Source organism: Eumetopias jubatus, unplaced genomic scaffold (genome assembly GCF_037043125.1).
Source record: "Eumetopias jubatus isolate StellerSeaLion01/CBP00866 unplaced genomic scaffold, mEumJub1_p1.0 scaffold_8, whole genome shotgun sequence".
Taxonomy (NCBI): domain Eukaryota; kingdom Metazoa; phylum Chordata; class Mammalia; order Carnivora; family Otariidae; genus Eumetopias; species Eumetopias jubatus.
Window position 1 is genome coordinate 130,774,308 of NW_028274814.1, and position 22,528 is coordinate 130,796,835.

The 22,528-nt window shown below is 47.8% G+C and overlaps 1 protein-coding gene across 7 annotated transcripts; it reads right to left on the reverse strand.

Moving 5' to 3' along the window:
• Positions 1–102: 102 nt before the first annotated feature.
• Positions 103–17,789, reverse strand: LOC148163815 (apolipoprotein L3-like). 7 transcript variants are annotated; one of them, XM_088025351.1, is made up of 7 exons: positions 17,715–17,789; positions 17,336–17,484; positions 10,817–10,972; positions 5,472–5,514; positions 5,181–5,289; positions 4,079–4,205; positions 103–1,064 (listed from the first exon to the last, which is right to left on the reverse strand). In XM_088025351.1, exons 5-7 carry the CDS (start codon positions 5,209–5,211, stop codon positions 203–205), a joined length of 1,020 nt encoding a protein of 339 aa, XP_087881477.1. In that variant the 5' UTR covers positions 5,212–5,289; positions 5,472–5,514; positions 10,817–10,972; positions 17,336–17,484; positions 17,715–17,789; the 3' UTR covers positions 103–202. The 7 variants fall into 7 exon arrangements, with proteins under 7 accessions (XP_087881477.1, XP_087881478.1, XP_087881479.1 ...); XM_088025352.1 differs by having other exon boundaries at positions 5,472–5,517; XM_088025353.1 differs by lacking the exon at positions 10,817–10,972 and adding an exon at positions 16,891–17,246 and having other exon boundaries at positions 5,472–5,517.
• Positions 17,790–22,528: the final 4,739 nt, after the last annotated feature.

Consider the following 22,528-nt stretch of genomic DNA (forward strand, 5'->3'; position numbering starts at 1 on the left):
TATTCCAGGTTCCATGTTCCTTCCTCTTTTTGCCCAACCCCACCATCTGCGTTAACCCCTCCCTCACCGGGCTCAGCTATAGAAATACCAAACTCCTCAACACCCGAATCCAAATTCTTTATTTTGCCCTCTTTCCCCGTCTAATAAGGTACCGCCATGTCTTTGTCCCACACACGTCCCTGCTCCCTGCCCTGCTCGGGGATCATGGATTCGGGCCCTCCTTCAGACTTTCATAGATCTTGGTGAGCTCCTCCAACTTGTTCTCCAGCTCCCGGGCCTGCTGCCTCATCTTGTCAGCTGACTCGGCCTTTGCCCCCTTTTGCAAGTGCTCTGAGTCTTTCACAAGGTTGACCACATCCATTGCAAGGAAGAGACCTGCGGTGGCTGCACCCATGATCCGGGCTCCTTTGGTCATTCCAAGAGCAGTGCCTCCAAAAGCTTTCTGCACCTGCCTGCTACTTCGAACTGAGACTCTCTGAGCTCTCATGAGGCGCCTGGCATTGGCTACTAGGCGAGGTTTGACTTTGGCTAGCTTGATGGCATGAACATTCTTTGCAATGTTTTGCAGGGCTTGGATGCATTTACCTGTTGAGGAAGAAATCTGGGGTATGGTATCACACAGAACCTTGGCAACTACCTCCCCTTTGTCAAAATCAATTGATGTCAGGCGACTGGCTTGGGCTTTTGCGGATGACTCGCTTGAGTATTCCACGATGCTGGTGGACACTTGGGTCACAACAGATGCTGCTGCCAGCCCTGCTCCAACAGCCGAGAGTGCCAGACTGGCCCCTGCTGTGAAAGGTGCCAGACCCAGGCCAAGGATGGACAGGAGGCCAGATGCAGCGCCGGTGGAGCTGGCTACTATGTTGGAGATGGTGCAGTTCTTGTGAACCCTGTCAACATTATCTGCAAGCTCGTGGAGCTTTCTTATGCGCTCCTCAAGCTCCACTTTCAACTTGGGAAACTCACTCAAAAACCTCTCTCTAGCCAGCTGCTCTTCGGCCTCTGTATACATGGTTCTTTCCAGCTCGTTCAGACCTTCACGTAGGGCATCTGCCTCCTCCCTGTAACAGTGAAGGTCAAGTGATTAAGAAAAGCTGATCTGTAAAGGGGGCTTCATTCGACCTATCCCACATAAACCACAGAACGTTTACTATAAATCAAATGCAAAAGAATTTTACAAATGTAAAGAATTTGTCTTACAATGTTAAACACATTCTGTACATTGCTAATGTTCCATAACACACAGTAAGGGAATCAATAAGTACATGTCATCTTAAGATGCACTTAAATGGTGGGTATCTGATAAAGATGGCTTCCCAGGTCAACACAGTCAGTACCACAGCGTGTGTAGACTGGGAACTTGGTAGATGAACAAAGGGAAGTGGGGTTGGAGCAGAAAAACCTTCACTCGGAGAATCTTCGTGTGTACTGAAGGATGAACCTTACCCACAGAGAGGTCTGCCCTTTGCCCTTGACTAGGAAGTGATCTCTAGGTCTCCACCTAGGATGTCAAGGGTCCTAGAATGATAGGACAGTCTTCCTTTGCCTGGGACTTTGGCCACTCACTGGACAGCCTGACAAGATGAGGGGGGCTTTGGGTCATGTGCTGTCAGTTCTGACAGGAAGAGGAACTAGAAACTAACCTCCAGGGGGAGCTGAAGATGCCAAGTCAGCCATGCAGGGAGCAGGTGATTGAGCCCCATTAAAACTCTGTACTCTGAGGACGGGGTTGAAAAAGACTCTCTCCTTGACCAAACGTTATTCGGGCTCTCTGACACTCCTCTTGACTAGGCCTTGACCTTGGTCTTCTGTGCTCTGTCCTTGGCAGCCTGTCATGCCCAGTCTTAGCAAAAACCCTGTTAGGTCAGCTTAGTGAGAATCCACACACTCTTGATATCTAATCACCTCTGACATCTGATCAAATCCCACCTTTGTTGCAGAAGTCCTTGCCTGCCTTCAGGAAGAACATTATTGGGTCAGGTTAGCAAGAATCCCCCACCTTGATGTCTCCTCTTAGTGACTTCCCATGCCCTGCCCCCAGCCTGCTCCTTGGCTATAAATCCCCAGCTGTCTCCGCTGCATTCCCAGGTGAGCCCTGGGATTCCCTCTCCCCGATGACATCACTCTTGACGCCTAGGGCATGAATTAAGTCTTCTTTACGATATTAGTAAGTGTCACAATAATTGTTTACTTTCACAGTGTGAACTTCCCTGGTGGGCCATGCTCCACATCATTGTCACACACTGAGTACAGGACAGTAGGGCCTCCCAAGGGCAACGAAGCTTTGCGCTGGAAACCCTCCCAGACTCTGCCCCAAGTGTCTCTCTCTTTGGCTGATGGGAACCTGTATCCTTCCCTGTATCACAGGGTGACTGAGAGTGACAGCTCTGAGTGAGCTCTATGAGTGCTTCCAGGGCATCATCCAATCTCCGGGTGGTTTGGGGACCCCCCCCAATTTGCAGTTGGTGCCAAAAGTAAGGGCAGTCTTAGGGATTGTGTTCTCAGACTCTGCAGTTTGGTTAACTCTGGGTACTTGGAATTTAAGAAAACAAAACCGCAGAGCGAGAAGGGACCTTAATGATCATTTTGCTTGGCACCTGCTCTCTCTCCCAAGCCCCATGTCCTCTGCTGGGGACCAGGCGCTGCCCCAACTGACTGAGAAGCAGGACACCCACCACCCTGGTTCCCCTCAGACTCTCCAGCTCACACCATGGACTCCTGACCCACCACCCAGCACCCCCTCCCACACAGGTGTCACCCGCCTAAATCACACCTTAGCTGGTGACAGCTTTGTATGCATGTACACCAAGCCCATGTGCAACTCTATGACATCTCTTAAAGATGCAAGAGACGTTGACAACCTTCTATCTGAATCACTAAGCCAGAGAAGACCTGCTTTTGGGCAAGCTGGTGCAGGAAGTACTTTCCTCTTTGGTGGGGACTTCTCAGGCTCAGAATCCCCCAAAGATTACAGAATCGGCAGCTTCCCCCCGTGGAGCTGGAAGTTGTCACAAAGCCACACTGCCTCCTATTGGTCTGGGGCTGCTCTAGGGAGAAGAGAAGAGGCTTCCAAATGGGCGTCACGACTCCCCAGCTCCAAGGCAAGGTATGGAAGAAACAACCCCCATGGCCCCTGATGCCCAGCGGTGAGGAGATCAAAGAAGGGAGGGCAGAAATGTGCCCTCTCCCTCTCACAGGACCTCTGCTAGGTCCCTGGTCTCCTCAAGTTTTGTGCTCTAGAGCTTCACTCAGTTCCAGCCCTGCTGCCCAAGCCTACCTAGTCCTCCAACCTAGACCCCACAACCCCTTTGTGCATCCTAACCACCAACTCTGGCCCTGGTCCACGCCTCCTGGGCCTTTGGACAGGATGACTGCCCTTGGTTCCTCACCTTTGACCCCACAATTCACACAAAGTCCTTCGCCACAATCTTATCAGATTGCATTAGTGTGTCCATTGAACAAATGACAAATCTGAGACTCCAAGACATCCAGAGCCAGAGAGCCCCAAAGGTCGGCAGAGATAGAGTCAGGGTCCAACCCAGCTCGGTCCAATTCCACTCTAGCCTCTCTGCCTCATGGGTCAGCTGAATCCTGCATGTTCATGTAACTCCTTAGATGGGAGGGAAGACTCTAGTCCGAATCCCCAGGAGCACAGACTGAGGTGTCAGTGTTCTTCTGACTTGTCCCAGAAGAAGTCCTGCTTGGCCCTCATCTCTAGGAAGAAGACCCTTGGCCCCTGTCTCTTCTCGGCAATCTTCTAAGAAGTTAACATTAATTGAGACCCTACTATGTGTCAGTCACTATGCTAAGCACTTTACATGCATTATCTTCATTTCCTCCTGATAAAATTGAACAGATGAAGAGACAAAGGCAGAGACAGGCTCGCTCTATGTAAAGGACCAAGGTCACTCTGCAGGTTTCACCTTGTCTCAATCCGAGGCCATTCACTGTCAGTGAATGTCATGGAGGACATACTCCTCATGGATTGTTGAGAAGGAACATACTCAACCCCAACCCCAGGATACTGTCCCGCAGACACCAGGGTGACCATGCCAGGGTAACCCCGGAGGTTTACCTGGACAACGTGGCCTCCGTCAAGAATGCCTCCCAGGCTTCATGGTCAGTCAGCAGGAAGTGCAGTTCCTTGAAGCTCACTGTGTCCTGGACAGACTCAATGATATCCTCAAGAAGGCTTTTGCTCTCTAGATGGAAAGGAAAAAATGAAAGGTTATTTAGATTTTTCTTTTCCTGCTCCACTAAGGGAGAGGGAAAGCAGGGCTTAGCTGGGGGGAACCTACAGGGCTAAATAATGTGTATTTATTGATTGGGGGGTGGGGTGGCGGGGAATAGCTGAGAGCCGGCCTACGCAGGGTTACTGAGATCAATAGAATCAGGTCCTGCCCTGCTTTCATATCTCATAAGCAGGTGCTTATAGTCGGGACACAGGACAAGTGCCCTAACATAGCCATGGGGGGCCAGGGGTTGCTGGGGGAGGGGAGGTTTCTACCTGGAATTAACAGGTTCCAGGTAGAGGGGACAGCAACCATACGTAGGGAGGACATACTGTGTGGCAGGTCCTGGCCCAAACCTCATAAACACATCGGAAATATTCTCATTTTACAGGTAAGGTTAGGTAAGGCACTCCAGGTCACACAGGTGGGAGGTGGCAAAGGCCAGACTGGGGTCCAGGTCAGTGGCCCACTGACCATCACAGAGCAGTCAGGCTGGCAACAGGGTGAGACCTGGAGGGAACAGCCTCTGCTGTGAAGCCCCACAGTCATCCTTAGCCATGCTGGAGGCTTGGACAGGGCAAGAGGGCAGGAGAAGCCTCCAAGGTTGCTGGTCTACCTCCTCCCCCTGCCCTGCCTCAGGACCCCTCTCTTCCCTCCTTTCCCCTCTGCTGTCCCCCACCTCCCAGTGGGCTCTCCTGGCCTCACTTCTGGGTCATTTGATGGATTTGATGGGCGGCAGGGGGAGGGAGGAAGTGAGCATCTCAACCATGACCCTGAGGAGACAGGAGGGAGGTGTCCCCTACAGACCCCTGGGCTGGGGACTCCCTTTGACCCCCGCTTAGGGGCTCAAGGAAGCTCTTCAAGGGACTGATTCCTCTTAGGATAACTCAGCTGGAGGCATCCCCACAATTCCAGGAATCATCCAGAGAAGTGGAGGTTGACTACCTGGGCAGAGCTCACGGGCTCCTGAGGCCATGGTGCCAGCAGTGGGATCTGAGCGTTTTCGCAACAGCTCGCCTCTGCGTCCCGGCTAGAAGGCGGGGTTGCTTCACCCCTGGGGGAGAGAGAACAAATCGTGGGGTCAAATGGGAGCCAGCTGTGGCAGCAGGAAGCGGCGAGGGGCCAGGTCTCTGGTGGTTCCCTCCAGGATGGCTACCAATGCCAAAGTAGACTTTCCCTGACGTGTTTGTCTGTCCACTGACTTCTGCCGGCCGCTATTTAAGGGAAGTTACTCACCTCACTCCAGCTCACTCCCAAGCCAAGTCGGGGTCCTGTCGTCCTGCTGGGCCACAAGAAGAAGATAATCAGTCAGGGAGACTGCCATCTGAGAAGTTATAGGAGCAATAAAACCAAACACAGAACAAAACATGGGAAGAAGTGTCCTGGAAGTTTGGGAGGTCAGAAACACGTGTGTTTGCTAATTGATAAGAGCTAATATTGATCAAGTACCTATGACAGGCAGGGCTCCTTGTGTGTTCCCTCACTGAATAGCCACACACACTCCATGAGGTCGGTGCTCTTGTGGCTCCCACGTTAAGGTGGAGGAAACCACCACCTGAACTTAGGTTAGCCCAAGTTTTCACAATAGTGCTAGAGCCTGGACGTGAACCCGGGTGTCTCTGATCCAAAGTCCATGTTTGTGATGACTGTGCTCTACTCCCTTTAACATACATAAACATTTATTTATGTACAGTTGACCTTTGAACAACACAGGGGTTAGGGGTGATGACCCCCAATCCCCGTGCAGTCAGATTCATGCATAACTTCTGACTTTTCCAAAACTTAACTACTAAGAGCCTCCTCTTGACTAGAAGCCTTACCGATAACATAAACAGCGGATCAACACATAGTTTGTATGTTATATGTATTATGTACTGTATTCTTGCAACAGAGTAAGCTAGAGAAAAGAAAATGTTAAGAAAATCACGAGGAAAGGAAAGTACATATACAGTACTGTACATATAGTAAATGAAAAAATCTGCGTAGAAGTAGATCTGTGTTATTCAAACCCGTGTTTTTCAAGGGCCAACTGTATATGTGTTTATTTGTAAATGACTCTTCTCATTCCACAATGATGTCTTACATCGTGAACCAGGCTTTGTCTGGATCAATTTCCTGGTGCCACAGGTTCCCAAAGCCTGTGTCCTCCCTGCTTCTGCAAGATACTTCGTCCCACAGAACTTGGGGTCCTGCTAGGTCCTGGCACAATGCCTACAGCCCCACTGTGGATTGTCAAGCCTTCCTGATAATGCGCCGTCTTCTCTGCTGTCCTCCCCCGACTTTGAACCTTAGACTGCTTCTAATTCTTTATCGAATGATAGAGCAAAGAACAATCTCCTTGTATAAAACTTTGCATTTTGCATTTGAGATTGTTTCCTTAAGACGTTTCTACAAGCAGGAGGACTGGGTCAGCAGGTATCAAGACGTACAAAGTTTTTCATACCTAGAGCCACACTGTTATAAAAATATCATACAATTCACATTCACACTCACAGTAGATGAGGGTGTCCACCGTTCCATTCATACCAGTTCCTCATAGTCTTTTTTAGAAAACAGACCCTTATAGAGAGAGAATTTATTTTAGTTCTGTTATTATTTTGCCTCGGGAAATGAGGAAAGACAGCAAATATTGATTAAGTTTAAGCATTCATATTTTAAGTTTACTTCTTTTTTTTAGTAATCTCTACACCCAATTTGGGACTCGAACTCACAACCCCAAGGTCAAGAGTCCCATGCTTTTCCAAAGGAGCCAGCCAGGCGCCCCTAGACACTATTTGAAGAAGGCAAAAGAGCATTTTTCAACTACCCCTCCTGAGACCTGACTGAAATGATAGTAAAGGTACTGGTAGGTATAAAAATAACTAATGATAAGAGTGACTCATATTTATAGCCTATGCACTGCATTGGTGATTGCTCTAAGGCTTTACAAATAATGACCTGTCTTCTTCAAATAATCATTGAGTTGGGGATCATTTGCATCCCTATTTACAGATAAGGAAACTAAAGCACAGACTACATGATTTGCCCCTTACTAGAAATCTAGTAAGGGGTAGACTGGGTTCAAACCTGCCTACTGGACTCAAGAACCCACACACTGCCTCCCCTCATTCTGCTGCCAATAAGAAAGGAGAACGGGGCCAACAGGAGTCCAGAGGCTTAGACAAATGTTTGAATGCAGATTGGATGCAGAACTGATAGCTGAATAAAGAAGACAAGAAGGAGGTGCCTTCAGAAAAACAGAGAGAGGACAAACAGGCAAGAAGAATGGTCTGATAGGCAGAGCTTCAGAGAGGGAGACTAGAGATGAGAGGAAGGTGGAGGGGAAGCAGGAATAAGGTTACCAACCCTACACCGATCCTATATTCTCAGCAGCCTAAGTCTACACCAGAAGGGGAAAAGCATAATTGAAAGACTCTGGCATCTAGGGGGTGCTATTCCAATCACTCTACAGGGAAGCCTGTCAGTCAAGTTACCTCTCTCTTAAATATTAATGGGCAATCTAGGATCAGATATATAAGAAAGACAACGAGATGGAAAGGGTGGCTACGATAAATAAAAAATGACACCAGAAGTGGTGCCTGGCTGGCTCAGTCGGTAGAGCCTGCAACTCTTGATCTCAAGGTCATGAGTTCAAGACCCATGTTGGGCATAGAGCTTACGTTATAAAAAAGCCACAATAACAAAAATCAACTGGACTTAATAAACCTTCAAAACAATGCTACTAGAAGAAACACATAATTTTGATTATGGAGAATATTGTTTTAAACCTTGAACCAACGTCCTCAGGGAGATTAGAAAGGTATTGTCCTCATAAAATGGGAACAGGATGTACCGAAAAGGGAAAAAAATAATGGGACAAAAAAGAGATCTTGGGAATTAAAAAGAAGTCTCGGGAAAGGTTGGAAAAGTCAACGAAAACGTCCAGAAAGTAAAACAAAAAAGTGACAGAAGAAATGAAACTAAATGAGGAATGACAAGTTACCAAGGCTATCAATTCTTAGAAAATTACTTTAGAAAGAGCTGTAGAAACGAAAAAAAAAAAATAGTTTGCGTGTCTATGGGGTGAGGTGGAGGATAATAACCAAGAAACCAAGAGACAGAAAGCTGAGGTCCAGGAGACAGGAAAATTAACATAGACAGAAAGGAATCCAAGGAATACAGCTGGGCATACGGAAGGCCGAGAGAGCAACCAGCCCAGGATAGAATAAGAAGTGAAGAGTTCTATGGGCAAAGGGGACTTGACATAATACTTATATAATGCACAGTTCAAAAGAATTGAGGAAATGTTGAAGGCAAACTTGCAAGGGGTCAAAACATAGGCAATTAGAAAATCAGGAAAAACTAAAACTGTACAAGAAAACATGTGCATCTGTATTTCACAAGTTAGCTCTACAGTAACCAATACTGAAAACATCACACATGTGTAAACATTCTTGTTTGATTTTTAACTTCTAGAACAAAAGACACCATTTAAATATGAGAACTAAATGCACTTGTATGTAAATATCTAAATTAAAGTACAATGATGGAAGTTGGGAGCTGAAGCATTGAAGAGAGGAGGAGGATTAATAGTCTCATTTTACAAAGTGAGGAGTCCAAAAATACTGGCTGCAATGGAGAGGCTAGGAAGTGCAGATGGAAGAAAAAAGAAAAAAGAAACAAAGGTGTAAGTAAATTGCTTACGACTAGAAGGGTTTCTAATTGAGGACATAAAATCAGTGATAGCATAATATTAGGAGAAGGTGGGGAGATGTATAAGAAATAGTATAAAAATAAGTGAAGTCATTATCTGTCTTGGTAAGAAATAAATAACTCATATCAAAATTTAAAAATCAAGAGAAAGAACATTGGGGTGCATGTGCCCCTTTTTTTAACTACATCTGTATCTTTGAGGTAAATACCCAGTAGTGCAGTTGCTGGGTCATAGGGTAGATCTCTTTTTAACTATTTGAGGAACCTCCATACTGTTTTCCAGAGTGGCTATACCAGCTTGCATTCCCACCAACAGTGTAGGAGGGTTCCCCTTTCTCCGCATCCTCACCAACATTTGTTGTTTCTTGCCTTGTCAATTTTTGCCATTCCAACTGGTGTAAGGTGGTATCTCAATGTGGTCTTGATTTGAATTTCCCTGATGGCTAATGATGTTGAACATTTTTTCATGCGTCTCTTAGCCATTCGTATGTCTTCTTTGGAGAAGTATCTGTTCATGTCTTCTGCCCATTTTTTGACTTGATTATTTGTTTTTGGGCTGTTGAGTTTGAGGAGTTCTTTATAGATCTTGGATACCAGCCCTTTCTCTGTAGTGTCATTTGCAAGTATCTTCTCCCATTTCGTGGGCTGCCTCTTTGTTTGGTTGATTGTTTCCTTTGCTGTGCAGAAGGTTTTTATCTTGATGAAGTCCCAAAAGTTCATTTTTGCTTCTGTTTCCCTTGCCTTTGGAGACGTGTCTTGAAAGAAGTTGCTGTGGCTGATGTCGAAGAGGTTACTGCCTATGTTTTCCTCTAGGATTTTGATGGATTCCTGCCTCACATTGCGGTCTTTCATCCATTTAGAGTTTATCTTTGTGTATGTTGTAAGAGAATGGTTGAGTTTCATTCTTCTGTATATAGCTGTCCAATTTTCCCAGCACCATTTATTGAAGAGACTGTCCTTTTTCCATTGGATATTTTTTCCTGCTTTGTCGAAGATTAGTTGTCCATAGAGTTGAAGGTCCATATCTGGGCTCTCTATTCTGTTCCATTGGTCTGTATGTCTGTTTTTGTGCCAGTACCATGCTGTCTTGGTGATCACAGCTTTGTAACATAGCTTGAAATCAGGCAACATGATGCCCCCAGCTTTGTTTTACTTTTCAACATTTCCTTGGTGATTCAGGGTCTTCTCTGGTTCCATACAAATTGTAGGATTGTTTGTTCCAGCTCTGTGAAAAATGCCATTGGTATTTTGATCAGGGTGGCATTGAAAGTATAGATTGCTCTGGGCAGCATAGACAGTTTAGCAATGTTTATTCTTCCGATCCATGAGCATGGAATGTTTTTCCATCTTTTTGTGTCTTCTTCAATTTCTTTCATAAGTGTGCTGTAGTTTCTAGAGTATAGACCCTTTACCTCTTTGGTTAGGTTTATTCCAAGGTATCTTATGGTTTTTGATGTTATTGGAAATGGAATCGATTCCCTAATTTCTCTTTCCACAGTTGTGTTGTTAGTGTCTAAGAAAGCAACTGATTCCTGTGCATTGATTTTGTATCCTGCCACATTACTGAATTGCTGTATGAGTTCTAGTAATTTGGGGCTGGAGTCATTTGGGTTTTCCACAGAGTATCATGTCATCTGTGAAGAGAGAGAGTTTGACTTCTTCTTTGCCAATTTGAATACCTTTTATTTCCACAATAGCCAAACCGTGGAAGGAGCTGAGATGCCCTTCAACAGACAAATGGATAAAGAAGATGTGATCCATATATACGATGGAATATTATTCAGTCATCAGAAAGGATGAATACCCACCATTTGCATGGACATGGATGGAACTGGAGGGGATTATGCTAAGTGAAATAAGTCAAGCAGAGAAAGACAATTATCGGGCACCTGGGTGGCTCAGTCGTTAAGCATCTGCCTTCGGCTCAGGTCATGATCCCGGGGTCCTGGGATCGAGCCCCGCATCGGGCTCCCTGCTCAGCGGGAAGCCTGCTTCTCCCTCTTCCACTCCCCCTGCTTGTGTTCCCTCTCTCACTGTGTCTCTCTCTGTCAAATAAATAAATTTAAAAAAAAAAGAAAGACAATTATCATATGGTTTCACTTACTTGTGGAACATAAGGAACAGCATGCAGGACATTAGGAGAAGGAAGGGGAAAATGAAGGGGGGGAATCGGAGGGAGAGATGAACCATGAGAGACTATGGGCTCTGAGAAACAAACTGAGGGTTTCAGAGGGGAGGGGAAGGGGGGATGGGTTAGCTCGGTGATGGGTATTAAGGAGGGCATGTACTGAATGGAGCACTGGGTGTTATACGCAAACAATGAACCCTGGAACACTACATCAAAAGCTAATGAAGTACTGTATGGTGACTACCATAACATAATAAAATTAATTAATTAATTAATTAATTAATTAAATATTACCAAAGCCAGAGGACAAGCATCAAAGGTGGGAGCAGGGTCGTCCAAGAAAATACATGCTTTTCCTCTTCTGTGTAAAGAAACATGTATAGAATATCTCTTAAGTTCATAAAAGTCTATGATTATTACTAAATACAGAAGCTGAAGAAAGACACGTTGTTCTGCTTACAATATGAATGCAGTTTCTGGGTCCTACCCTAATGCAGAGGCATTCAATAGATATGCTGAGCCAAAAATGAAAAAAAAAAAAAAACCCAACCGTATTTTAAGCTACTTAAGTTTGGTTCAGAATTTCAGGGTATACTTTGGTGAAAACACAATAATTTTATTAAGAATCTTGTGCTTCGGGCGCCTGGGTGGCTCAGTTGGTTAAGCGACTGCCTTCGGCTCAGGTCATGATCCTGGAGTCCCGGGATCGAGTCCCGCATCGGGCTCCCTGCTCGGCAGGGAGTCTGCTTCTCCCTCTGACCCTCTTCCCTCTCGTGCTCTCTATCTCTCATTCTCTCTCTCTCAAATAAATAAATAAAATCTTTAAAAAAAAAAAAAAAAAAAAAGAATCTTGTGCTTCATCTTTCACTAACTGTTTTGTAATAGGCATAAATGTTAGCCTTAAATTTATTGTACATTTTTAGTTCAGGTTAGAATTTGTGTATGTGTCTGTAAAAAGGTTTTGAATTCAAATTAAATATTCTTATTGCCAGAAAGGTCAGTAAATTTACCTAATAAAAAAACCCTTCTATCACTGGCCTGCTTGGCTGGCTCAATCAGTAGAGCGTGTCTCTTGATCTTGGGGTTGTGAGTTCAAGCCCCACGTTGGGTGTACAGATTACTTAAAAAGAAAACCTTTAAATAAAAATAATAATAATAATAAACATCAAGAGAAAGCAATTAGCTATCGTGGTTGAGACTACCTGCTTTGCACCAGGCACCGTTCTAAGGGCTTTGTATGCATTAACTCCTATATTAGTTCTCCCCATGACTCTGTGAGAAAAGGAACTGAAGCTCAGAAATGTTAAGTAATTTACCCAAAGCACCCAGCTAGTGCCAGAGCCAGAATTCAAATCCAGACTCCCTCTCCAGAGCCTACACTTTCATTGACTATTCTGTCTCCCAGTGTGATATAGAATATCATTTAAAGATACTGATTAACCACCTAACGAAAAAGCAACAAATTATAAGTAATCACTTTTAATTGGGAAAGTGGGTGAACAGAGCCCTCAGTACTAATTGATTTGGTTTAACCATATGCACTTATTACTTTGATTTCTTTTTTAATTTTAAGAAAGCGGTAGTCGTGGTATAGCAGTGAGTTAACAGCCAACCGCAATAATGGGTTAGTTTCTGGCACTACCACTGTACAGATGATGGGAGCAGTTGGACCAAGTGCCCCTAAGAAATAAGCCTGACTCCTGATGTGACAATTGTCATCGTGGGAGAAACCTCAGTGGTTGATGAAAGTAAGTTGTCTAAGAAAAGTGGCATGATAACGTAGGTTAAACTCGGGTAATCAGAGTGAACTCCACCCTTCCACAGATAAATGTTCTAGCAGTGCCTCGCCCACTCACACAGGCACCCATGGGTTTTTCTCCACTCAAAGGTAGCAAGACTCCTTGGAGGGAAGCTGAATTCCACGGGCCTTCAATATCCCCTCGTCCAGAAGGAAAGGATGCTTCGGGCATGTTCAGAACAGGGCTCAATAGAGGCACCCACTGGTAATCCTACCAAATTACATAGAATAATAATGATACTTGATAAGGATTATTAAGATCATGTTTAATTGGGTCAGGCTGAGTCTGTGAAAGGCCATGAGTTCCTAATAACGTCCAAAAGAGAAGAGCTGACACAAAGTATACACAAAAGATAAAAAGTTGTAATGCAAAAAGGAGTTAGTGTAATGGGGATTGTTTAGTTGTTAATTAATCCTAATAAGAAGGGGAGTCTTTTTTAATAAAGATTTTATTTGTTTATTTGAGAGAGTTAAAAAGAGAGAGAGAGCATGAATGAGGGAGAAGGAGAGGGAGAAGCAGGCTCCCCACTGAGCAGGGAGCCCGATGTGGGGCTCGATCCCAGGACCCTGGGAGCATGACCTGAGCCACAGGCAGAGCTGCCCAGGTGCCCCAAGAAGGGGAGTCTTAATACATATGGGCATTTTTCCTTCTGTTTCTTTATATGACTGTTTATAAGGGAGAGAAAGAAAAAAGAAGAGGCCCGGACATTGGCAGGCCAGCCTGGCACTCGCACCAGCCGGTGCTCTTCTCTGTTGGACATAAATAATCTCACTGAATACCAACCTCAGACAAGGTTACTCTGAGACCATGACAAAGGGAGTAGGGCAAGGTCACTTCATAGTTTCCTCTAACCACAAAAGCAAGGTCTCTGTGCCACCCACAAAACACCAAAAGCTCCGTCCCTTGGCCAAAAGAGAATGGCCGTTATTTCTTTTTCTTTTCTTTTAAGATTTTATTTATTTATTTGACAGAGAGAGAGAGAGAGAGAGCACAAGCAGGGGGAGGGCAGAGGCAGAGGGAGAAGCAGACTCCCCTTAAGCAGAGAGCCTGAAACGGGGCTTGATTCCAGGACCCTGGGATCATGACCTGAGCCAAAGGCAGATGCTTAACCAACTGAGCCACCCAGGCACCGCTTTTTTCTTTCTTTTAACTTAAATTGAATTAATTAACATATAATGTATCATTAGTTTCAGAGGTAGAGGTCAGTGATTCATCAGCCTTATATAATACCCAGTGCTCGTTACATCACATGCCTCCTTAATTGTCCATCACCCAGTTATCCCAACCCCCGCCCCCCAGGAACCCTCTGTTTGTTTCCTATGATTACGAGAGTCTCTTACGGTTTGTCTCCCTCTCTGATTTTGTCTTGTTTTATTTTTCCCTCTCTTCCCCTATGACCCTCTGTTTTGTTTCTTAAATTCCACATATGAGTGAGATCATATGATAATTGCTACTGTAAACATTGGGGTGCAGGTGCCCCTTCAGATCCCTACATTTGCATCTTTGGGGTAAATACCCAGTAGTGCAATTGCTGGATCATATGGTAGCTCTATTTTCAACCTTTTGAGGAACCACCATACTGTTTTCTGGAGTGGCTGCACCAGCTTGCATTCCCACCAGCAGTGTAAGAGGGTCCCCCTTTCTCTGCATCCCCGCCAACACCTGTCCTTTCCTGACTTGTTCATTTTAGCCATTCTGACAGGTACGAGGTGGTATCTCATTGTAGTTTTGATTTGCATTTCCCTAATGTTGAGTGATGTTGAGCACATTTTCATGTGTCTGTTGGCTGTATGGTTGTGTTCTTTGCAGAAATGTCTGTTCATGTCCTCTGCCCAATTCTTGATTGGATTCTTTGTTCTTTGGGTATTGCATCTGACAATTTCTGTATAGATTTTGGACACTCGCTCTTTATCTGATAAGACATGGCTGTTATTTCTTTAGCAAGCTTTGTCCCCATTCTGCCCTCTCCTTCTATAGGGAACATTTCCAGAGACACCCACAGACAGAATTGCCCCTACCTTCGGCAGCACCCCATCTAGAGCGGCCCTGTTTCCTTAGAGCCTCCCCCAAAGCACCTGACCAAAGCCCAAATCCTAGAATCACTTCTAACGCCCTCTTACTCCCTCACTGAGAGATATCAACAACTGCGGGAGTATCCCCGGTGGGTCAAGGCTCAAGGGCACTGACCAGAAGGCTGTAGATATACGTCCTAGATACACATGGCTTCTGTCAGGAAAGGAGGAAAGCATAAACACAGTCAGCTGTCAGGGGAAAAAGGCAGGCCCAGCGAGGAGGGGTCGGCTCCCAGCAGGTTCCTTTCTCTCCCCAAGCCCCTCTTGCTCTGGTCATTTCCTGACACCTATGCATGTCCAGCTGCCAATCTTTGCTCTTAGCCTTGGTCTTAACAACACAGTGGTTCTCATGACCTTTGCTACTTTCCTGCCCACCAGTTCCCATGAAACTCCGACCTCCTCCAAGGCCACCTGCAGCACCCTCCCCCTGCGGCCTCTCATCTTAGGACCTGGATTCAGGAATGTGTTTTCTGGGCGCCTTTGCAGTGAGGGGTGACTGTACAGCCCAGTCTTGGCCAACAAGACACAAGGGAAGTCAGTTTAGGGGGTCCCGGGGGCCTTCCTTGCTGTAAGGCACAGTTGGGAGAGGAGAGTTGGCTGGCCCCTTTCTCCTTCTTCTGCTTGTCACATGACCGGGGGCCGGGGGGGGGGGGGGCGTGGGAAGAGCCAAATGACACCATGAAGCAAAGGACCAAGAGCAAACGCAGAGGGCGCCTGGGTGGCTCAGTCGTTAAGCGTCTGCCTTCGGCTCGGGTCATGATCCCAGGGTCCTGGGATCGAGTCCCACATCAGGCTCCCTGCTCAGCGGAAAGCCTGCTTCTCCCTCTCCTGCTCCCCCTGCTTGTGTTCCTGCTCTCGCTGTCTCTCTCTCTCTGTCAAATAAATAAATAAAATCTTTAAAAAAAAAAAAAAGAGCAAGGGCAGAGAGCAGGAGGAGCGAGCGGGCAGAAAGAGCCGAACGCTGGATGACGCCAAACCTTTGCAGATGTGTCTGCACTCCGGGTCCCATCCCTCCCGTCCTCTGCCATTCTTGGCCCGGCCCTGACCCTCGTGTTGGGCCTCAGCTGGGTGTGATGCTGGACAATGCTCCCTCCTGCCTGATTAGTACCCGCGGTGTCCCTGGCTAGCCTGCAGATTCGTCAGTTCCCAGCAAGGCTGTCAGGAGGAGGAGGGGAGCCAGCCCCTGCCCACCTGCATGGCCCACACGGGACACGGAGCCCTCCCATCCCCACCGGCTCTGTCTATGCTCTCCAGAGGCAGCCGGACACGGATTCGCACCAGAGCATCTCCCTGCAAGCGACTGCATGCATGCTCCTCGGACAGGGAGGAAAGGGGAGCCTAAGACAGGATCAGGTTCACACTCCTCAGCCTGGCCTCCACCCCGGGCTCCCTAAAGCTCCCGCTCCTATCTTCGTCACTCCTCCCGCCCGGCCTCCGTGTCGCCTTGGTCATCAAGGACCCCTCACTTCCCTGCTTCTTTTACTTTTTCTTTTTTAATTTGTATTTTATAGGCTCCACTCCCCACGTGGACCTTGAACTCACATAGGGCCCTGAGATCCAGAGTCACAGGCTCTACCTACTAAGCCAGCCCGGCGCCCCGCCTTGCTTCTGATCCCACCTCAGCCTCCAGGCCTTTGCTTGGCTGCTCCGTCCCCCCGGAATGCCTTTCCCCACCTCCCTCACCTTGTACAAGTTTACCTGTGCTTAGAGGCCCAGCCCAACCCCTGCCTCCCCTGCAGGCTGCCCCCACTGACTCCCCGGGCTCCCCTTGAACGTGCACTGTCCTGACTGCAGTCCTCTGTGTGTTCTCCTCTGCTGGACTCTGAGCACTGGCGGGGGCCTGTCTACTCCCTCCCGCACCTCCTGTTCCAGGGCCTGCCGGGGTACCCGCTGCGCCTGCTCTCCAGCCCGCAGCCGGGCTCCGACCCGAGGGGGGACAGCACAGCACCCCCAGCTTCACTCACCCGTGAGCAATTCCCCTTGTTTTCTTGTCTGTCTTGATGAGAAGCTCGCGCTGGCCGAGAACAAGTCAGACTATGCCTCAGATTTCACATGAATTACCCTCCTGATTTAATGTGCTTTGGACAATTCTATCAGATTTCTGGGAGTTTCCATGAGCACCCCGACATCCACCTTCCTTGTGGATTACCTGCTCAGGTCGCAGACAGTTTGGAACCTGGGCTGAGCAGTGTCCCCCTCCTCTCCACTGTTTTGGGGCACAGGGGGAGGGGGGAAGCAGTCAGACAAACCCAGGTTCGAATCCGGGCTGTGCCCCTGCTTAGCGTGGGACCTGGAGCTGGAGCTTCAGGTTCCCTCTCATCTATAAAATCGAGACAACACAGGATCTTTCTTTAAAGAGCTATATGGAGGGTGAGGAGATGGGCAGGGGCCCCTACCCTCCCAGCTTACCCAGGGATGTTCCTCTGACTGAGCTGAAGCACATCCAGCGGTTCTTGGCTGTGAGGACCCAGCTACGAGTCTGTGCAGTAACCACACCTCGGGGCCCAAATATGTCCGGGACCTGAATTGGAAACTGAAAGTGTCCACTTCCAAGCAGCCTGCGGTGAAACAACACAACTGGGTGGGGCTTGTCCAGGCATCCTACCCAGCCTCGGCTGTCCTGACTCCCTCAAAGGACCTTCTAGGTCCTTCTCTGCTCTGCCCTTCCTGCCACTGATAGACTGTGGGACCCTCAGCAAATGACTCCCCGCCGCAGACCGCCCCCCCCCCCGTGGGCTTGTTCCCAGCCCCCTCCTCTCTGTCCCTCCCACCTGACTCCCCAGCATACCTGCCTTATGCAACTTCCTGTCCCCAGGCATACCAGGTGTTCACGACATACTTGCCCTGTTGCAGCCACTCAACGCCACACCCATGTGGCTTCTAGGTATTTCCTGATGCAGATCTGTCTGCCAGGAGCACCTGCTCCTACCACCTGGAAAAATCATGCTCATGCTTCAAAGCCCAAATCGAGCATCACCTCCTCTGAGAAGCCCCCCAGCACACTCCCTGGCAGAGTCCCTGTGCCCTACTCTGCTCCCATGGCGCCTGGGTGAGGGGCTGAAATCCCCTGCTCGGGTCACCGTGCCCGTGTCTTCCCCCCACCCCTTTGGATCTAATCAGGTCTCTCTAGCCTTGTCCCTGATGTCAGGACAGCCCCAGGAGGCCCGCGCTTGGTGGCCCAGTGCTATTTGCAAGGATGCAGACGTTTGCGGGAGAGGGCTCAGGAAACACTGCTGTTTTCTACCCCGCTTGTTTCCGCTGGACGACAGATCTCTTTCTCGTTAAACGAGGACTTTTCCAGGAAGGCTAGCGTCAGGAAACAGCAAATGGAAACAGCCAGCGAGGCCTCCCTCCCGCGTGGGCCCCCGAGCAGAGCAGCCGCCGTGGACAGAGCTGAGTGTGCGCCAGGCGCCGTGCGGGCCCGTCCACGTTCCCGCGGCGGCTCTAGGAGACAGCGGCCCCCTGCACCGATAGAGACGCCGCGGGGAAAGGGTCCCACGGCTTCTGAGATGTGCAGCCGCTGGACGGCTGTGCGCTTTGCCCCTGCGACCACGGAAGCCAACCTGACCCTTCCATCCGGGCAAATGTCCCCGGGGCATCGAGGCTCCTCCCCCAGCCTGTGAGGGAGGGACAGAGTGATGGAATGATGACATAAGAATCGCCCCCATGGTTTGTGATGATCACCCTGTGGGTGGGCCGGGAGCTCGGGCTGAATTTGCAGATGGGGAAAGCCAGGTGAGGGGACAGGTGGTGGCTTTGGGAAGGAGCCGAAACCCAAGGCCACGTTGACATTGTGCCCTCTGACACTTGCTTGAACTACTGTTTTGTCCACCTCTCCTTCTTTGGTTACTTCTCGGTCATTTTTTCGGTAACCGTAACCTCCCTTCCTCCGGATTCTTCTCCCTTTCCCTAGCACGCCCTTGGCGTGACACCCGATGAAACCTCTGTGAGATGCAGAACGCGATGCGATGTCCGGAGGACCTGCGGCCCGATGGTCTCACGCCCGTGCAGAAATGGCCTCCGGACATCGACGGGCTCCAGGAACACGGCCCCGCGGTGGAGCGACCAGGCTGGGGCTGCAGACACGTCAGGTGAGGATTAGGCATCGTTGGACTGCAGGGACAAGTGCCGAGTCCACCCCACTGGGGTCCGCTAAAGAGCCCGTGACTATAAAATACGGCTCCACTTGACCCCCAAGGATCCCAAGAAAAGTCACCCGGGATGACTACAGCTCCAGAGTCGGGGGTCTTGGCAAAATCTTTGGTCAATAAGCCATCTCAGCCCACTGGGAAGGCAACCCCACCTCAGTGGGAGAGTCAGCCTCACGTTGCTGAGGGACGAAGGAGTCTGGCAGACGCCTCAGCATCATCAGGCGGAGGCTGGGAGAGTCAGCAGATGGGGGCACGCAACCAGCGCCCCCACCCAGTCTCTCCATCCCATGGGGACGCGGGCTTGGCTCACATGCTGGACCTTATGACTTGTGTTTCAGAGCAGGGACCCCACCTCCTGGGTCTCCCTTTGTCTAGGGACAGTGGGGGGTGGGGCTGGGAACCGGACATAGGATAGTGGGGACTTCTGAAGTCATCAGAGTGGCTGGCGGAGACAGACATCTAAGGGGATTGCATCCATGCTGACGGGGTCTGGTCCCTTGTGGGACGTGGCTGGGAGCCCCGGGTCGGGGTCACTTGCGACCAGGCTGCCAGCATCACAGTGGACAACCCTATTTGTCTTTGCTCAGATCGGTGGTCAAATCCTTCCCTGAGTAGCAATTGTCAGCTTCAGGAAGGCTCAGAACTAAGTATAAGGATGGCAAGATCAAACCCTTCATCTTCATTTTTTTTATGTTGAAGCCAAGGCAGATATATGTTTAATTTTAATGTATGTATGAGGTTTAAGAGAATTGAACATATTCTTAGAGTGAACAAAGTGGCTTTTGTTTTCCAGTTTTGTTTTGTTTTGTTTTTTAAGATTTTATTTATTTATTTGACAGAGAGAGACACAGCGAGAGAGGGAACACAAGCAGGGGGAGTGGGAGAGGGAGAAGCAGACTTCCTGCTGAGCAGGGAGCCCGATGCGGGGCTCGATCCCAGGACCCTGCGATCACGACCTGAGCCGTAGGCAGACGCTTAACGGACTGAGCCACCCAGGCGCCCCTTGGGTTCCAGTTTAAAACAGGTAATGGAAGAATTGACTTACATGAACGACTTCAAGTTGAAAGGCAGTCTGCTAATTACTAAGGTTGTTGCAAATAAGCTTCAGCCCAGAGGAAACAGCTTCAAGTTCAGCAGATCCCAAAACAGGGTGGGTAAGGAGTGGTGGGCGTCAGGGGATGGAGCCGGGAGAGTCACTCCACCAGACATCTCTGTGGCATGTGCCGGGGGCACCACCAACCTCTGCTCCCAGCAGTCGGGAGATCAGAGAGATTCTTGTCTGGAGTCCCTCCTGTGCCAAAGTATGGCCTGAAAAATAATTGCATCTAGTTGCTGTGGAAAACAGCATGGTGTGTCCTCAAAAAGTTAAATATAGAATTACCATATGACCCAGCAATTCTACTTCTGGTTATATACACAAAATAATTGAAAGTAGAGTCTCTTTCAATAGAGACTCTGTTGAAATAGAGCCTCGAGTCTCTATTTCAATTATATCAAAATAATTGAAAGTAGAGTCTCAAATATTATTATTTGAAATGGTAAATTATTATTTCAAAGTAATTGAAAGTAGAGTCTCGAGCCTGGGTGGCTCAGTTGGTTGAGCATCGGACTCTGGTTTTGGCTTGGGTTGCGGTCTCAGTGTTGTGGGATCAAGCCCCATGTCAGGCTCTGTGCTGGGTGTGGATCCTGCTTAGGATTCTGTCCCTCCCTCTCCCTCTGCCCCTTCCCCCCACTCACTAAATAAAAAAAGAAAGAAAGAAAGAAGAGTCTGAAAGAGATATTTATACTGCCATGTTCATAGTGTATGAGGTTAATTGGACACTTAGGTAGTCAGGGACAGGGTCTCCAGCAAGAAAACAGGAAGCTGGGACAGCTGAAACAAACCCACACTAGCATCCTGTTTTAAGCTTAGACAAGACTATGTTTTAGCATCCTGTCGAGCAGCCTCTGCAGGAGTGACTTCTGCAAAACATCCTGAAACAAAACAATGAACCGTCAAACATTGGTCACTATCACAGGTTGAGGCAGTTTGTCTCCAGATGTCAGCCCAAAAGACCAGCAATACGTGAGCAATAACCTGAGAGGTAGACAGGTGCATGATCAAAGCCCTGACTGGCACACCTTAACAGCCAGTCCCCAAGGGGCCCACACTCAGGATGCTTAAGATAGTCCGCATCGGGCTCCCTGCTCCACGGGAAGCCTGCTTCTCCCTCTCCCACTCCCCCTGCTTGTGTTCCCTCTCTCGCTGTGTCTCTGTCAAATAAATAAATAAAATCTTAAAAAACAAACAAACAAACAAAGACAGTTCCTCAAAAGAGCTTAAAAATCCCTAAATTGTTGTTCTTGAGCCTAAAATCTGAAAAGAACTGATGAGGTACAGTTACCATGTCTTTGAAGATTACTGAGGCCCTTGAAGAAGGTAAATCCTCAGAACTTTGCAAAATTCCAATACAAATAAGTTTTGACATGTTCATGGTAACTTCAGCCTTAATATTATAAATATTCTTAGAGTATTTGCTCCTACCTGAGCTTTACACATGGCAGTCGATGCTCAGATTAAGTAATACTTGGCTTCTGTTTATCTCAGAATAAGATTCAAGAAAAACAATACTTAATGCTCCATTAAAAGATCTCTTTTCAGGTTTTTCTCTTTCTTCCTCAAGGGGACAGTCAATATAAATAAGCCTCCAGAAAGGGGAGTATTTAAAAGCTTTTTTTGGAAGTCATCTGGCTCTTTATTATCAGGGAGAAAATACCAATTTCCTTCTACCTTTCTAAGTTCTCTATAACAGAAGACAAATTAATGAAAGAGAGCATACAAATTTATGTAATACAAATTTTATGTGCTATAGGAGGCTTCAGAAGGACATGAAGACCAAAGAAATGGTTAAAACCCGATTTTTGTCCTAGGTTTCATCAAAAGTAGAGAGACAATGAAAAACAGGGTAGGAAAAAAGGAGTATGAGCTGAGAGTAGTAAACGGGGGAAAACAGAGTCTTCTTGGTGTCCTTCCATCTTTGGAGAGAAGTATGCTCCTTACCTCCAGATACAGGGAGGGCACTTCTCATTTGAGGGTCTTGTGGCCTTCTTCAGGGGAAATTCAAATAGTCCTTCCGGCATGTGCTATATTTCTTAAATTCCTTCAATTTATAATATTCAACATGCCAAGGTACCACTTTCTGGGGAAGCATGTCCTGAACCCTGTCGTCATTCCCCCATGCGAAACTTTCCCAAGTCTCACGGTCCAAACCCCGAGTTGGTAGAGTCTCCTACAACCCACGGAACCAATCTCAGTCCTGGGAAGCGGTCAGTCCTGTCAAACAGGTGTGTCTCGTTTCAGGATGTGTTAGTCTAGGTGGGAGTAGAGACCCACCTACATTAGGCTTTTCTACGGTATGATCAGTCAGGCATTTAAGAAGGGACATTTTTCTAGAGACAAAAGAAGAACAAA